Source organism: Nicotiana attenuata, unplaced genomic scaffold, assembly GCF_001879085.1.
Source record: "Nicotiana attenuata strain UT unplaced genomic scaffold, NIATTr2, whole genome shotgun sequence".
In the NCBI taxonomy this organism is placed as follows: Eukaryota; Viridiplantae; Streptophyta; class Magnoliopsida; order Solanales; family Solanaceae; genus Nicotiana; species Nicotiana attenuata.
In genome coordinates, this window is record NW_017671896.1 from 213,794 (window position 1) to 232,494 (window position 18,701).

Genomic DNA, 18,701 nt, shown 5'->3' on the forward strand with positions numbered 1-18,701 from the left:
GAGGTCTTGTGAATATGTAATAGGTTCCTTATTTGGTTCTGGACGGTAAGTTTGTTAGATCATCAAAACATAAAGTAAAGTACCTATGCCCAAGGTACTTGTAACCTATCACCTTTCCTTCTTCCATTCGATTTCCCACTGAGGACAATTCTTGATCATGTGGTCAGTCTTACCACATTTGTAGCAGCCCTCGTTGGTCTATTTTTCAGGAGCCCTTGGTTTGTTGAAGGTTTCACCTCTTGAATAACCCTTTCCTCTCATTAGGTACTTCTTGAAATCTCTTGTGATAATAGCCATTTCATCATCCTCTAGGTCTGCACCTTCAGCTATTATGAGAGTCAGGCTCCTTTCCTTCTTGGGTGCATCCATCTTCATGGTTTGCCTTCTCAGTTCATAGGCAGTGAGATTTCCAATCAACTCATCCAACTTGAGAGTAGCAATGTTTTTTGATTCCTGAATAGCCGTGATTTTGCTTTCCCAAGTTACTGGCAAGACCCTTGTCAAGATTTTCTCAACCTTGTCTTCTTCAAGGATAATTCTTCCAAGAGACTTAAGTTCATTTGTTAGTGTTGTGAACCTTGTGTACATCTCTTGGATGGTTTCTCCTTCCTTTATGGTGAAATTCTCATATTGAGAATATAACAGTGTTCCTCTTGATCTCTTTACATGAGGAGTTCCTTCATGGGCCACTTGTAGAGTGTCCCAGATCTCCTTAGCAGTGGTATAACTTTGAATCCTACTCTACTCGTCTGGACCTAGACCACACACAAGCCATTTCTTGGCCTTGGCATTCTTTACCCATTTCTTCAAATCTTCAGCAGTACAGTCAGCTCTTGTCTTTGGCACGTCCACTCCTTCAGCATTCTTCTTTGTAGTAGCCAGGGGACCATCAGTAACTATGTCCCAGAGTTCATATTCTTCTCCTATGATGTGGTCTCTCATCCTATTCTTCCACCAGGAATAGTATTGGCCATTAAAGAGTGGAGGCCTAGCAGTGGATTGCCCTTCCCAGTTTCCAGGTGGTGCACTCATCTTGATCTGTTCCTAAGGAGTTAGCCTCTTCAAGGATAACCCGCTCTGATACCAATTGATGTTTTATACTTCAATACCACACAAGAGGGGGGAGGTGATTTGTGTGCTACCCAATTTTTGCTTAACTTGATTATAGAAAGACCTGGTTCTTCGATGTGTTCCAACTACTACTGTTGCGGAATAATAAGTACAAAAAATAAAGAACACAGAGATTTTACGTGGAAAACGCCTGGCTCAAACGGTGGCAAAACCACGACCTACCTTCCAGTAGGATTTTCCCAAACTCTCCACTAAAATTACTGAGCCAAAAACTGCATTTACAAAAACTCTTTTGTAAACCTAGGCTTAACTCTTATCCCATTGTGGCACACAGCCTCAACTGTTGCGACAACTTCAAGTTAACTCTAACTTGAAAATTCTAAGTACCTAATACAATTGCTTCTAAAAAAGCTGAAAGGTACAATGTAAAATCACCTACTATAATTGAGCTAGAATAAAAGATAGACACTTGGAACTGGTTCTTCTATCTGGTTCAAGTAGCTTCAGGATTGCACGCTTGAATCACACATAAATTGCTTGCAAAATTGCCTTGCTATTTTGCTCTCAATTCACGTTTAACTTCTGCTTATATGTATTTCCTGTAAAAGAGAACAACACTAATATTTAAGGAGTTAGCAATTAGAGATTGACTAGGATACAGACGCTACTCTTCCATGGTGGAAGAGTTCTAGTTGATCTCATACTCTAACTCTATCCTTTTCCTAAACCGTGTTCTCTTTGTATAAGGAGTCTTTCTCCTTATCCAATATGCAATCTTTTCGATCATGATCAGGAGATATTATTTCTGATAAGTTAGGTTTATCTCCTTCACGTGCATCTCACATGTTTGGGTTTGATCACAACTGTGCTTCACAAGATGGACCTGGTCCATGTCTGAGTTCCTTTGTCAGTCTTCAAAACTTCACCTTTACTTGGGCCAACAACAAGTAATACATAATTCATAGAAGGTAAGCTCTTAACATTTTCACAGAATACAACTACCTAAATACGTAGTTATTGAAACAAATGAGGATACTTCTTCTTCATCTCTTCCTCAACCTCCAAGGTGGCCTCTTCAACCTGTTGGTTTCGCCATAGCACTTTTACTGAGGCAATCTCTTTATCTTTTAGCTTTCATACTTGCCTATCGAGAATGGCAACTAGAATCTCCTCATAAGTCAATTCTTTATTAACCTCAATAGTCTCAACCGGAACAATGGGTATCGGGTCTCCAACTAGCTTCTTCAACATAGACACATGAAATACCAGGTGCGCCAATGACATCTCAGGTGGTAGCTCAAGCTTGTACGCCACCTGACCAATCCTCTAAATGATTCAATACAGTCCGACATACCTCGGACTCAATTTCCCTTTCTTACCAAACCGCATTATACCCTTCATGGGAGAAACCTTCAAGAATACCCAATCATCCTTTTTGAACTCCAAATCCCTACAGCGAACATCCGAATAGGACTTCTGACGACTCTGAGCAGTTTTCAACCGACCCTTAATGACCTTAAACTTCTCCATAGCTTGATGCACGAGGTCTTTTCCTATCAACTCTACTTCCCCAATCTCAAACCACCTAATGGGAGATCTACATTTTCTACCACATGGAGCCTCGAACGGTACCATATGATTACTAGCATGATAACTGTTGTTGTAGGCAAATTCTATGAGTGGCAAACGATCATCTCAGCTACCCTTGAAGTCAAGAACACAAGCGCGCAACATATACTCAAGCGTATGAATCGTCCACTCTGCTTGCACGTCAATTTGCTAGTGAAATATTGTACTAAGATTCACCTGAGTACCCAAACCTTGCTGAAATTTCTTCCAAAAATTAGCCGTGAATTGTGCCCCTCGATCTGAGATAATAGAAACTGGAGTGCAATGCAACCTGACTATTTCCTTAATATACAACTGAGCATACTGTTCTGCTGTGTCGGTAGCCTTAACAGGTAAGAGGTGAGCTGATTTCGTGAGTCGATCCACAATCACCCAAATTGAGTCATACTTACGAGAGGTGCGAGGTAGCCCCACCACAAAGTCCATATTGATCATCTCCCACTTCCACATTGGAATTTCTATGTTCTATGCCAACCCACCGGGCTGTTGGTGTTCGGCTTTTACTTGCTAACAATTTGGACATCTCGCCACAAAGTCCGCTATATTGCTCTTCATATCATTCTACCATTAGACTTCCTTAAGATCATGATACATCTTTGTAGACCCCGGGTGCACGAAATACCTAGAAGTGTGAGCCTCGGTCATGATTCTTTCCCGGAGACCATCTACATTTGGAACACATAGTCTCCCTTGGTACCTTAGTGTACCATCATCCATGCCGAGAGAAAAAGTCGTGGTTTTATATTTATGAATCCCCTCTTTCGATTGTACCAACAATGGATCGTTGTATTGCTTCTCCTTGACCTCCACCACAAGCGATGATTCAACCTTATTTTGCACAATCAACCCTTCTTTACTAGAGTCCGCAAGACGAACTCCTAAGCTAGCCGACCGATGAACCTCCTTGGACAACGGCCTTTGATATGCCTCCAAGTGAGCCAAATTGCCCATAGATTTCCGGCTAAGAGCATCCGCCACAACTTAGCCTTCCCGGATGATATAGAATATTGATTTCGTAATCCTTGAGTAACTCAAGCCATCTTCTCTGCCTCAGATTCAATTCCTTCTGTTTGATAATATATTGAAGGCTCTAATGGTCCGTGAATATATCTATATGGACCCCATACAAATAATGACGCCAAATATTCAATTCAAATACCACCGCCGCGAGCTCTAAGTCATGTGTTGGAAAGTTCTTTTCATGATTCTTGAGTTGCCTAGAAGCATAAGATATCACCTTGCCATGTTGCATTAATAAACACCCAAGTCCGATCCTTGAAGCATCACAATACACCACAAACCCATATGTACCCTCCGGTAGGGTCAACATCGGCGCCGTAGTCAATCTCCATTTTGTAACTCTTGGAAGCTCCTTTCACAAGCATCTAACCATTAGAACATAACCGAGGTAAGAGTAGAGAACCCCTCTACAAATTTCCTGTAATACCCCGCTAAGCCTAAGAAATTGTGAATCTCTATTGGAGTTGTAGGTCTAGGCTAATTCTTCACAGCTGCAATCTTTTGAGGATCAACCTTCATTCCTTTTCTAGAGACGACATGACCTAAGAATGTGACAGATTCAAGCCAAAATTCACATTTCAAAAACTTCACATACAACTAGTGCTGACATAGAGTCTGTAGAAATGCCCTGAGATGATCGGCATGGTCCACTCAATTTCGTGAATATACAAGGAGATCGTCAATAAAAACTATCACAATGGAGTCAAGAAAAGGCTTGAAGACTAGATTCATAAGATCCATGAAAGCTGTCAGGGCATTTGTTAGCCCAAAAGATATTACCATGAATTCAAAGTGCCCATACCGGGTCCTGAAAGTTGTTTTCGGAATATCCTGCTCTCTAATCTTCAATTGGTTATACTCGGATCTTAAATCAATCTTGGAGAAGTACTTAGCACCCTGCAACTGGTCAAACAAGTTATCTATCCTTGGTAGTGGGTACTTATTTTTTATTGTGACCTTGTTGAGCTGCCGATAGTCAATACATATCCTTAGTGACCCATCTTTCTTTCTTACATAGAGAACTGATGCGCCCCAAGGCGACACACTCGGCTAGATGAAACCTTTCTCTAACAAATCCTTAAATTATTCCTTTAGCTCATTCAAATATGTCGGTGTCATTCTGTAGGGTGGAATAGATATAGGCTGCATGCCCGGCATCACATCAATCCCAAAATCAATCTCCCTGTCTGGTGGAATCCCAAGGAGCTCATCACGAAAGACCTCCAGAAATTCATTCAGTACTAGCACGGACTCAAGTGTAGGTGCCTCAGCATCGGTGTTCGTAACCAGACCAAATGGTAAATACACCCCTTGTTGATCATCTTTATGGCCTTAAGGTAAGAAATAAACCTACCCTTCGGCACCACATCATCCCCCTTCCATTCAATCACTGACTCATTTCGAAATTTAAGCCTAACGGTTCTGGTTAGATAATCAAGCTTGGCAAAACATGAATAAGGCCAGTCCATCCCCATTATTACATCAAAATCAACCATCCCCAATTCAATGAGATCGACCATGGTGTCTCGACCATGCACCGTGACAACAAAATCCCTATAAACCCGCACGACCACAATAGACTCACCAACCGAAGTAGATACAGAGAACGACTCTTGAAGTTGTTCCGGTTCTATCCCAAATTCCATAGCAACATAAGGAGTGACACAAGACAAAGTGGAACCTGGATCAATAAGAGCATATACATCATGAGACTAAATAGTCAATATACCATTGACAACATCTGGAGAAGCCTCTACACTCTGGCGACCATTCATAGCATAGAAATGGTTGGGTCCTTCCGAACTCTATGCACCACCCCTAGCTTCACCACGCCCTGGGAGTGCTGGAGTACCCCGAGCTGGAGGAGGTATTACGGATGTAGTAGCTGTAGAACTGGCTGGCTGTGTCGTGCCCCTGCCGTACCCTGGCGGGACGGACGACAATCTCTCTGAATGTGACCCCTCAATCCACACCCGTAGCATATGGGTAGGTTCATGTAGCAAACTCCCAAGTGCATCTTCCCGCACCTAGGGCATGGGGGCCTCTTCTGCTGCTGGAACCTCTCACCAGGCCGGCCTAGTTGGTAGGATCCCGCGTTGCCCTGACCGGGCCTAAAATGACTCCACTGCTGCTGACTGGGCCCTGATAGCGTTGCGCTGACTAAAGACTGAGAAAAAGACTGGGATGGCCCTGATGACCCTCCCCTAAATGCTGACCTACCACCATCACCACCAAAAGAACCACCAAAGTTTCCTGCAGACCGAGCCTTGCTGCTACCCTCTCGCTCCATTCTATTCTTCAATTTAAGGTTCTATGTAGCTTGAGCAAATGCCACGATCTTCCCATAGTTCGTATCAAAATTCAAGGCAGATGTAGCGGCCTCATTAATAACTAAGGGCTAAGGCCCTGCACAAACTGACGCATTCTCGGCTCCATAGTGGGCAACATGTATGTGGCATACTTGGACAGGCGCGCAAACCTCATATTATACTCCCACACACTCATGCTACCTTGTTTCAGACTCTCAAAATTGGCACACGGGCTACCTTAGTCTCGGTAGGCAAGAAATGATCAATGAAAGCATCGGCAAACTCACTCCACCTTGCCAGAGGGCTCCCCTCCTCGCAGTAGTCCTCCCACAGCTCAAACCAAGAATATGCCACCTCTTTTAGGCGGTAGGAGGCCAACTCCACTCCCTCCATCTCAGTAGCACGCATAACTCGAAGAGTCTTGTGCATCTCATCAGTGAAGTCCTGGGGTTCCTCCTCGGGATTAGTACCTGTGAATACTGGAGGATATAACTGAAGAACCTTGTTCACCCTGGAACTAGCAGATTCCCCTAGCTGACTAGAAGAAGTGTGTGCAACATTTGATCTTTGGGACTGAGAAGCCATTATCTGAGCCAACATCTGTATGGCTCCCCTAAGGTCCCCATCTGAAACACCGGGACCAGAAGCTGGGGCTGGAGGTGGAACTGAAATATCAACTGGAGGAATCGTTGCACCCTCAGTAGGTGTAGGGACAGGTGCAGTCTGATCAGGAGTAGTGGAATCTGGCAGTGTAGTAGTCGGCGGAATATCCCCACTCCTCGGGTGCTTACCCGCATCATCAAGTAAAGAATCAACTACCACTCCTGGGGTGGCATTGGCTCCTTGGCTAGTTCTTGCTTTCTCCCTAGGCGCCATGTATTGAAAATTAGAGCAATGCACGAGTTAGGGGAGGAACAGTCTTACAATCAGCTCTATCGCACGATCTAGATCATCAAAGAATGGTATTATTCCTAAATGCCCAAGTAGCCTCCTAATTATGTGGTTGACAACGCACCGATAAGAAGGACTCTACATGACACTGTCACACCTCCTTTTTCGTTAATACACCCCGTAAAGGGTATAATAAAAGGAGTTTTTCCAATTAAAGGATAATCGAAACAGGATTCGTTTATTAAGGGATTCAGAGTCGCCACTTGGGAGATTTATGGTGTCCCAAGTCACCAGTTTGAATCCCGAATCGAGGAAAGGGTTTGACTCTGTATTAACAGTCGCGAACCAGAAATTCGGGTAAGGAATTCTGTTAACCCGGGAGAAGGGGTTAGGCACTCCCGAGTTACGTGGTTCTAGCACGGTCGCTCAACTGCTATATTTGGCTAAAGTCTGATTTTAATACATGTCATCCTATGGTGCAATTTTAAAAATTTGTTTAACCGCTTTTAATTAGTTTTTTATGAAAGTGAACGCCGTTTAAGAGCGTGTTTTTAGATCACGTCACATGAAATGCACCCGGATCCTTGACACCTCTTATTCAACATTTTGGGATTTGGATTTGGGTCGCATGAAATGCACACCCGTATTTAAGAAGGTAAATTATTAAAAGCGCGCCTAAAGTGGCTAGCGTCTTATTAACTTTGCGGAAGCCATGAAAATTCGCTAAACGGCATGTCCTAAATTTCTAAAATATTTTTAATAAAGCATTTAATGAGGGCCCCGCACTTTATGGATTTTTTGGCGAGGCTCGTCTCATTTTTATTCATGAAAGGGCAATCCTAAAGCAACTATAGTTTTCTATTTTTATTTGTCTCTAATAACACAAGAAAAATCCTAAATAATTTGTTATCGAACTAAGGTAAACCGAAGGATAATTCTGTACCAAAGCCACCCATTGGGCCTTGGCCCAAGTCCAAACGTGAAGGAAGTTAACACTGGACCTAGGCCTGCATATCAGATATCTTGAGGCCTAAACGTCCTGGGCCCGCGTATCAGATATAACAGACTCTAAGAATACTCAAGAGCAGGTTAACTAATTCAGATCAGTCCAGCTGATGATGCATGATTTAACTCAAGTAGACTACTGATTTGAGCCATTATCCTAAAATTATTAACACCTACATATTAACAAAGATACGAATTACTGTAGCATAACACATGTTCAGCTTGAAATCAAACTAGTTTTCACAATCAAATGCAAATTCAACTATATTTGATTTTTCTTTTGTTGAAATCGAAATAACTCTTAACTAAACAGGTATCACACAAACTCAACCAAATTAAGCTGCTAACTACAGATTTCTCATACTTCCAGGAATACATCTAATTAGTTTAACAGTCCACTATTTAACAGTCCCAAGTTATTACAGATTCATTATAATGAGCAAACTATTAAATCACAAAATTCTATCTCAACGTGAGAGAGCTACTAAGATTGCAAATCCATAGCAGAGGTTCAGCCTCAATTTCATTTCAAAAGCCCGGAGTGTACAAATGTGTACCTGGAGATTGCAATACAAGGAGAAAATGAAGATCAGCAGGAGCAAACAACAGACACAGCAGCAGGAATCAGTAATAACCACGAGTATAGAGATCGAATGCAGTCCAAAAAATTTCAGTAGCCCAGAAAGGTTTTAGCAAACCAAACTCAAACAGCAAATCTACCAAAACAGCACTTAAATGACCCAAAAGTGAACCCAGCACCACTTAAAACCTTCAGCAACCCAGAACTTCACCAAAACCAGTTTCAATAGACCAAAACTGCTCCAAATTAAGTCGTGTACTTCAGAGAAAACTTCACCAATCAAGTATTGGACTAGAAGATGAGAATCACTAATTAAAAGTCGAAATTAGCCTAAAATTTCTAATGAAACAGCCCTTTTTGGATTTTTGAAGGTTTTCTATTGTTTTTGTTTTTTTGAATTTTGAATGTCAGTTTTCAGATCTGAAAAATTGGAGAACCCGTTTGGGGGGGATTTTCAGAGGCTCCCAAACTTGTCAATGAAGGCAAAGGGCATGCCATTTTATAGGCACAAATAAGGGCCAGCCTCAGATTTTCTATTTTCCTTTTAGTCCCTCTTTTTAAATTTCAATTTTACCCACATAGTCCCTTAGTTATTGGCTTGTTACTCAAGTCAGAACAATATGACTTTGAAATATCAATTACCACCCCTTCTAGGTGTTTCTAGCAGCTTCTACATTCAGTTACTATCAGATTCCTCCAGTGAATTACCCTTACTGCCCTCACCTTAGCCCTGGAATTACCAAATTGATCTAACCACACTCCCACCCCTTTATACCCTAATTAAAACTATCAACTACTGCCCAATTTGTCTAATTATAACAACTAATTGAATCTGAGCACTGAACTAAAGTAATATTAACAACAACTACTGATTAATCTAACTAAACTAATCCGAACCCACTACAACCAGTTAATATCAACCAAAAGAAGTACTAAAACCACTACCAAATTCTGGATTACCACTACCATTATCTATGAACGATATCAAAACAGAATCAATTATAAAAAGACTCCAACACTGATAAACAAATGATAGAACCAAGCGTAGGCAGAAATTTTAATCATATTATTAAACTAATCAAACTACAGCTCAAATGACATTCACACAATTCCAGTTTAAAACTCAAATCAACTTTGAACCACTAGACCCCTAATTGAAAACTAACACCATAAGTCATCACTTAAACAGAAAAATCAAAAACGAACAAACTTAATACTAGAACATGCTATCAGTAGGAACCAATAACAATTAAACACCTAAAAACTAAGAGAAACAGGCACATAATAATCAGGCACGGCTTAATGAACATGAAGGCAACACAAAGTCAAGAGAAACAGACTAGATGAGACAGAAGAAGATTGGACTCAACTGGTTTGAACCCGATATGAAGTGAGCTAAATGAAACAATTAAGAAGACTCACCAGTCATTTTTCAAATTTTTAAGATTCGGATGATTCCAATGAAATTTGAGCGTTATTGACAGTGGATTATTCATGAGGAGAGTGAGGAGGCCCTGTGGCATCGATTTGATAAATTTTGAGAAACTAGGGTTTTGGTCCGAAATCTTCAAACTAATACTCGAGCAATTATGAGCAGATTCGAGGGAAACTGGTTGAGGGCTTAGGAAGAGGGAGGTGAGAGGAATGTATGGTGTAAATTTGAGGCGGTTTGGAGAGCTTTGGGTTTTGGCCGGAAAACTTAGATTCAATATTCGACAATTTAGGTGGGATTCGAGGGAAATTAGTCATGGATTTGGAAAGAGGGGAAGGAAAGGAGCAAAGAGTGTTATTTTGGTGGTGTTTGGGGACTGACCGCCGCCGTGAGACGATTCCCGACGGCGGCGCGAGGCGGCGTTACAGGGTCTGGTCTTAGGTGCGTTGAGAGAGACGATACGGGGGGGGGGGGGGTGACACGGTTCGGACAGTTAAGTATTCAAGAGGACCCACTTCCCAGCCGTTGGATCAAAAATCCTAGACGCTGAGATTCAATCGGTCAAAAACGACCCCGTTTTGCTTTAAAAAGGGCAGGCCGGGTTTTGGCATTTGGGCTGGGAAAATGGGTGTGTTCTGATCCGATTTTGGGGTCTCTCTGGGCTGAAACATCCATGGCCCAATTTCGAACCTTTTAATTCTTATAAATGTTTTCTTTGTTTTCTTTTCTTTATTCCTTTTTATTTTGTATTTATTTATTCATTATTTATATTTTCCTGATTTTTATTAGATGCCAAATCAAACAAATAAAAACCCAAATTGATTTCTAGAATTATGTTACTCAATTTCCAACTATACTAATTCCTAATTTAAATGCAAAACTAAGACAAATTACAAGTATAAATGCAAAAGAACTTTTTGTTGTTTCTTCTTTATGAGGTAACTCAATTAATCCTAAAAATATGAAAATAAATCCTAAATGCAACTGTCAAGTGTTATTTTTTTTTATGTATTTTCATATGAATTAACTGCACAAATAAAATGCAAACAATTAACGGAAAAATAACAAAAATCCACAAAATTGCAGAATAATTGAAGAAAATTATTTTGTTTTGAATTTTATGGAGTAATTCACTTAACTGGAAAAAAAATCACGTGCTCACAGCTGCCCCTCTTTGCTCGGAAACACGAAGAGTTTTCGTGCAAAGATAAGTGAGCAAATATGAGCGATTTTTGCCCGTTTGAAACTCCGTGTAAAGCATTTTTGAAAAGTTTGACCGCACCCTGCTTCTGAGGTTGCCTACATATCCTTGGCTAAAAAGGAATTAGGTCAGTGTAGTTCGGGAAGGTCTGGTAGCCTGGACTACCATGGAGCTGTGGTTTCACTGTTGCTGCTGCTGCTGCTACTGCATACTGAACCCCCTTATTGCACCGTGTTAAAATAAAAAGAAGCTAGACTGAACTATGATCTATGAATTACAATAATCCTATCTACATCTTCAAACTTGATCTTGTATTTCTTGTTGCCTTGTTGTATTGTATTCTCCCCGGCGACATCCTCTTGTTGCTGCCTTGAATTGTGATCTGAGATCTTTTGCCCTTTCTCCAGGTGGCTGCCTGACTGCTGACTACACTTTGAGATGTTTTCCTTTCTCCGGGTGATGCTTGACCGCTGAACTCGAATGTATTCCCTGCTCTCCAGGCGGGTTCCTGATTGCTGTATTGAACGGTATTCCTCTGTTCTTCAGGCGGGCTCCTGATTGCTGAAACTTGAAATGTATGCCTCTGTTCTCCAGGAGGGCTCCTGACTGCTGAAACTTGAAATGTATGCCTCTGTTCTCCAGGCGGGCTCCTGAAACTTGAAATGTATGCCTCTGTTCTCCAGGCGGGCTCCTGATTGCTGACGCTTTGAAAAGTATGCCTCTGTTCTCCGGTCGGGCTCCTGACTGCTGAAACTTGAAATGTATTCCCTTGTTCTCCAGGTGGGCTCCTGACTGCAACAGAAATAGACAAAACAAAGAAAAAATTTCTGTCCCAGTTTGGTAGCTGGGTACACGGGTAAGTGTTAAACTGAATTATTCTACCAACCATTATAAGAGTTTGAAAGCTAAGTCCTATTATCCAGGGAGGTCCTGACAACTTCTAATAATTATGAACCTAAGTTGTATCCTCTAGAGGTATTATCCCCACTACATTTGTTGTCTAAAAGGTCTTAAACCACTCCCCATTATCCAGGAGGGTCCTGACAACTTCTAGTTAAAAGATAGTTTTAACCTAAGCAGACCTTGTTATCTATATCTTGTTATGCAGACCTTAAAGCTACGTCCCATTATCTAGGAGGGTCCTGAAAATCAAAATTTTAAGTCTTATCTTATGAGTAATTCTACGGCTGAATTATACTATCCTACAACGATATCTTGTTATCTAAAGGAGATCTTAAAACTGTGTCCCATTATTCAGGAGGGTCCTGACAACTCCTAATTGAGTCCTATCTTAAACAGGCAACTTTGAAACCAACTTATGTTCCTTGGGGTACATTTATGCTAAATTGTGCTACTCATGATTGCTTTGAAATTTAAACTAAGTCCCATTTTCCAGGAGGGTCGTGAAAACTTACCGTCAGACATGTCTGGTGCCTGCCTTTCCTTGAGGTGGGTTTCTCCGAAACGAACGAAATTTCTGCCCCTGTTTCAATCAAAGAAAAATCTTGTTAATTTTAAAAATGGTGGCTAGTTGCTGGCATTCTTGCTAGGTACATCCCTGCTGCTGGGCTTCACTACGTCCCGCCTTCCTGGCTTTGCCTTGAACCCCTCTTGACTTCCTGACCGAATTTCGACCCCTTGACTCTGATGACCCAAATGTTCTACCCCATATTGTTGTTTTTGTGTTTCCGACCCCTCTTTTGGTATTTCACTTCTTCCCCACAATTATCCAACTAATCCAACAATGTAACCTCTAGTGGTCCTTTATGACTTCCTTTGCTTTTGGCCATCTTTGATGTACTCTGGCCCTATCTGTGCAACTAAGACGCTGGTAGTTAGCTTTGATATTCTCTCCTTTGTTTCGAACAGAACTGACACTGAAACATCCTAGAGATAGACCTCACAAGAATGAAATGCAATGACCTCAAGGGTTAAAGATAAAGAGAATCTGAGAACGGATGATTTGTAATGAAGAAAGAATGAGACTTATCTGAGTGGAACAGCTGGTATCATTGATCATGCCATGCATTTTGGATTAATCAGCCCAGTCTGTCTAACCAATCAACTTTCGATTGCTGCGTTCACTGTTCCGGACTTTCACAACCCGTTTTTTATCCAAACCCAAACCTTGCTCGTCTTGCAATATCCTGAGCATCTTTGACCACGGACATGTCTCTTTTGCCTGAAAACTCACCTTCGCCTTACGGTTCCCGTGAGGGTTTTCACCAATAAGACTCTCTTATTTTGATTTCTCTCAACTCACTTCGCCTTATGGTGCCCGTGAGGGTTTTCACCGATAAGACTCTCTTATTTTCATTATTTCTCTTGTACCGGAGTATTTCCCCTGACGTGAATCACTTTTACTCACTCGTATTGGCACTTCCTGAAGATTGATCAAAAGGTCTTTCTTTGGACTACAATGCAGGCTTTTGGATAGGGCTAGAAAGAAAGGGTATAAAAGGCTCAAAAATAATTCAATTATGGGTTCACAACTACAACTTTCGGAATCACTTTCTTGCACAACTATAACTGCTGCCCCAGTTCCTTTTGTGGGGACTTTTGGAATTTGTTTTGGTGTGACTGAACCTCAGAGAGAGGCTGCCCACGTACCCTTTCGGGATCAAGTCAGACGTAGTTCAGGCCATAAAACTACGTTCGTTGTTGCAATCTTTCCTTTTCTTCCACTTTTCTTTTCTTTCTTTTCATTTCTTTTCTTTTCCTTTTCTTTTCTTTTGCTTTTCTCTTCTTTTTTCTGTTTTTATTTTCTATGCTTTTTTCTTTGTTTTTTTTTCTTTTCTTTTCTCTTCTCTTTTTCTTTTCTTTCCGTTGGACTGTGGTTTCTTATTTCTTCACTATTTTGCCTTGCTCGAGCTTTCGAGCTGTTATTGATTCCGAAAGAGGGGTACGAAAGAAAGTAAATGGGGCTCAAAAGGGGTAACAAAGGATAAAGTGTATGGATAGCAGAACAAAATGCCTTCGTCATTTCAATCTCAAAAATATGCCAAATACAACAAAGTACAATTAAACTAAGCGATCATACATAGTACCGCTTAACTGCGTCAGAGTTGATAGCCATTTCTACACATTTTCCTTCCACATCTGTCAAATATAAAGCGCCATTGGACAACACTCTGGTTACGACAAATGGCCCCTGCCAGTTTGGGGCGAACTTTCCTTTTGCCTCAGCCCAATGAGGTAGGATACGTCTCAACACCAACTGCCCTACTTCAAACTTCCGCGGACGCACTTTCTTGTTATATGCTCTTGCCATTCTCTGTTGGTACAACTGACCGTGACACACTGCTGCCAATCTCTTCTCATCAATCAAACTTAGTTGTTCCAAGCGGGCTTTAACCCATTCAACATCATCAATCTCTGCCTCGGCGATGATCCGAAGGGACGGGATTTCAACCTCTGCGGGTATTACTGCTTCAGTTCCATACACCAGTGAATAGGGAGTCGCCCCTACTGAAGTGCGGACAGTAGTGCGATAGCCTAACAGGGCAAAAGGTAGCTTTTCATGCCATTGCCTTGACCCTTCTACCATTTTCCGAAGTATTTTCTTGATGTTCTTGTTAGCTGCTTCGACTGCTCCATTTGCCTTAGGACGATATGAGGTGGAATTGCGGTGCGTGATCTTAAACTGCTGGCATGTCTCTGCCATCAAATGACTGTTGAGATTGGCACCATTGTCTGTGATGATTACCTTCGGGATCCCAAACCGACATATGATATTCGAATGCACGAAATCAACCACTGCCTTCTTGGTCACAGATTTGAAGGTTTTTGCCTCCACCCACTTAGTGAAATAATCAATAGCTACCAGAATGAACCTGTGCCCATTTGATGCTGCTGGCTCGATCGGTCCAATGACATCCATTCCCCAAGCAACGAACGACCATGGTGCTGACATTGTATGCAATTCAGATGGTGGAGAATGAATCAAATCTCCATGTACCTGACATTGATGACACTTGCGCACGAAACTAATGCAATCCCGTTCCATAGTAAGCCAATAATAACCTGCTCGGAGAATCTTCTTTGCCAATACATATCCACTCATATGAGGTCCGCAAACTCCCGCATGTACCTCAGCCATGATAACTGTAGCCTGTTTAGCATCCATGCATCTCAACAATCCAAGATCTGGAGTTCTTTTGTACAACACTCCTCCACTGAAGAAAAATCCGCTTGCCAAGCGTCGAATTGCTCTCTTTTGATCCCCTGTAGCTTGTGCTGGGTATACTTCCATCCTGAGGTATTCTTTGATATCATGGAACCACGGCTCACCATCAAGTTCTTCTTCCACCATATTACAATAAGCATGCTGATCTCGGACCTGAATCTATAACGGGTCCAAATAAGCCTTATCCGGATGATGCAACATTGACGCCAAAGTAGCCAAAGCGTCGGCAACCTCATTATGAATCCTTGGAATATGCCTGAAATCTATTGATTGAAACCGTTGACAAAGTTCATGCAAACACTGCCGGTACGGTATGAGCTTCAAGTCTCGTGTTTCCCATTCCCCCTGAATCTGGTGCACCAGAAGATCCGAGTCACCCATGACCAAGATTTCCTGGACACCCATGTCTATAGCCAATCTCAAACCCAAGATACACGCCTCGTATTCAGCCATGTTATTGGTGCAATAGAAACGAAGTTGAGCCGTAACAGGGTAGTGTTGCCCTGTCTCGGAAATCAGTACTGCTCCTATCCCGACACCTTTGGTGTTGGCAGCCCCATCAAAGAACAGTTTCCATCCTGGCTTCTCGACTTGTTCTAATTCTTCAACATGCATTATCTCTTCATCGGGGAAGTATGTCTTCAAAGGTTCATATTCATCATCAACTAAATTCTCGGCCAGATGATCAGCCAACGCTTGTGCTTTCATTGCAGTCCGGGTAACATAGACAATATCAAACTCCGTAAGCAAGATTTGCCACTTCGCCAGCCTCCCTGTGGGCATGGGCTTCTGAAAAATGTACTTCAACGGGTCCAACCGAGAGATGAGATAGGTGGTATATGATGACAAGTAATGTTTCAACTTCTACGCTACCCAGTTTAAGGCACAACACGTCCTCTCAAGCTGAGTGTACTTTACCTCATACGATGTGAACTTCTTGCTGAGGTAGTAAATCGCCTGCTCTTTCTTTCCTGTGATGTCATGCTGCCCCAGTACACAACCAAAAGAGTTATCCAAAACTGTCAGATAAAGGATCAAGGGTCTTCCCGGCTCCGGCGGGACCAACACAGGTGGACTAGCCAAATACTCCTTAATCTTGTCAAATGCTGCTTGACATTCGTCCGTCCATCTGACCGCAACATCTTTCTTTAGTAGCTTAAAGATGGGCTCGCAAGTCGTTGTGAGCTGGGCAATGAACCTGCTGATATAATTCAACCTGCCAAGCAAACTCATCACCTCTTTCTTGTTCCTTGGCGGCGGTAGCTCCTGAATGGCTTTGATATTGGACGGGTTTAACTCAATGCCGCGTTGACTTACCACAAATCCCAACAACTTCCTAGATGGGACTCCAAACACACACTTCGCTGGATTAAGCTTAACTTCCTCGGATCCTTGACATGGTCACATTGCTTCCTTGACTTTATGATCACGTCGTCTATATAGACCTCAATTTCCTGATGTATCATGTCATGGAACATGGTGGTCATTGCCCTCATATACGTTGCCCCTGCGTTCTTCAGCCCAAATGGCATGACCCTATAACAATACGTTCCCCAAGGAGTGATGAATGCCGTCTTTTCCGCATCATCCTCATCCATCAAAATCTGGTGATAGCCCGTATAACAATCCATGAAGGAACCAATCTCATGTTTGGCACAATTGTCAATCAATATATGGATGTTTGGCAGTGGGAAGTCGTCTTTTGGACTCGCCTTATTGAGATCACGGTAATCTACACACACTCTGGTCTTTCCATCCTTCTTTGGCACATGCACAACATTGGCTAACCAGGTGGGATACCGCGTGACCCGGATGACCTTTGCCTCAAACTGCTTGGTGACCTCTTCTTTGATTTTCACACTAATGTCTATTTTAAATTTCCTTAGCTTCTGCTTGACAGGTGGGCATGCTGGGTCGGTGGGCAATTTGTGGACCACCAAATCGGTGCTTAAACCCGGCATATCGTCATATGACCACGCAAAAACATCTTTGTACTCAAACAACGCTTTAATTATCTCTTCTCTGAGCTGAGGTTCCAAATGGACACTTATTTTTGTTTCCCGTACATTGTCCTGATCCCCTAAATTGATTGCCTCTGTGTCATTCAGATTAGGTTTGGGTTTTTTTTCAAAATGGCTTAATTCTTTACTGATTTCCTCAAAAGCTTCCTCATCATCATATTCTATTTCGTCATCACACTCAATTTCTTGTATTATTATTTCGGAGTTAGATTGGCATTTAAGACTGGGCCAAAGACTCCTCATGCATGACACATCACTGAAACCAGCGTAAAAGGGACTGTACAAGAAGGAAAAGAAAGACAAAATGAAAACTATCAGGAATGAAAAAGGAGGAAAATTGCATTTCATTAACATTTAAGATAACAAGGTTTAACTCATCCAAACTGACGGAACATAGCATCCGACTTACAACCTTGGAAATAATCCAGATTGAACTGAAAGGAAATCAAAACTAACTACCAAGACTCCCTCCGGGTAGGAAGGGGAGTTGCTTCCCAATTGTTAAGCTTTGCCTGGGGCCCCACGAACTGAACATCTGCCTTTCTTGGACCTTCTCCAGCCTCCAATACATTCACCTCATCAAACAGCTTTTCAAACCTCTCGATCAGCTCCTTGTCGGGATCAATCACACAACTGGGCATTGTTGTTGCTAGGCGCTTCCTAGTACCAGGCCTGACAAAGGAACGGGAAAGGCGGGGAATAGGTTTTGGAAGGGTCCATGCTCTCTTTTTCATTTTTCTAGCTCGCCTTATGTCTGCAGCAGTGGGCTTGAAGCCTAAACCAAAAGTATCCAGGTTTCCAGGAAGGGATACTGGCTGTACGATGCCTTGCAAAGAAGCACCCAAGCCTTTTCCAGGTACAAATCCATTCTTCAGCATTTTCGACGCAACCATGACGGATGCAGCAGCTACCTTTGGCACAGGAATACACTCCCCTTCCGGGATCTTTTCAACGATACCGTATCAAAGACTTGATAAACCCATGGACCTTTGTCGTCCTCAGCTTCTACGAAAGTCACAATGGCACCACCCAGAGCACACGAACTATCTTCCCCATGCTCCACAATCTCTTGCCTGTCCCACTCGAATTTGACCATCTGGTGCAATGTAGATGGCACTGCTTTTGCTGCATGAATCCAGGGTCGGCCTAGCAAGAGATTGTAAGAAACAGCCACGTCGAGCACCTGGAACTCCATAGTAAATTCAACCGGACCTATCGTCAGTTCCAACACTATATCCCCAACTGTGTCCTTTCCTCCTCCATCAAATCCTCGCACGCAAATACTATTCTTGTGGATTCTCTTACTGTCCACCTTTAACTTTTCCAGGGTGGAGAGAGGGCAGATGTTTGCACTGG

General features: G+C 42.3%; 1 protein-coding gene across 1 annotated transcript; it reads right to left on the bottom strand.

Moving 5' to 3' along the window:
• Window positions 1-5,590: 5,590 nt before the first annotated feature.
• LOC109210787 (DNA-binding protein HEXBP-like) lies at window positions 5,591-6,010 on the bottom strand. Its single transcript, XM_019374254.1, has one exon. It carries the CDS (start codon window positions 6,008-6,010, stop codon window positions 5,591-5,593), a length of 420 nt encoding a protein of 139 aa, XP_019229799.1.
• Window positions 6,011-18,701: the final 12,691 nt, after the last annotated feature.

Excerpts from the sequence above, each read along its gene's own strand:
- LOC109210787 (XM_019374254.1), bottom strand. The coding sequence starts at position 6,010 with ATGGAGCGAGAGGGTAGCAGCAAGGCTCGGTCTGCAGGAAACTTTGGT.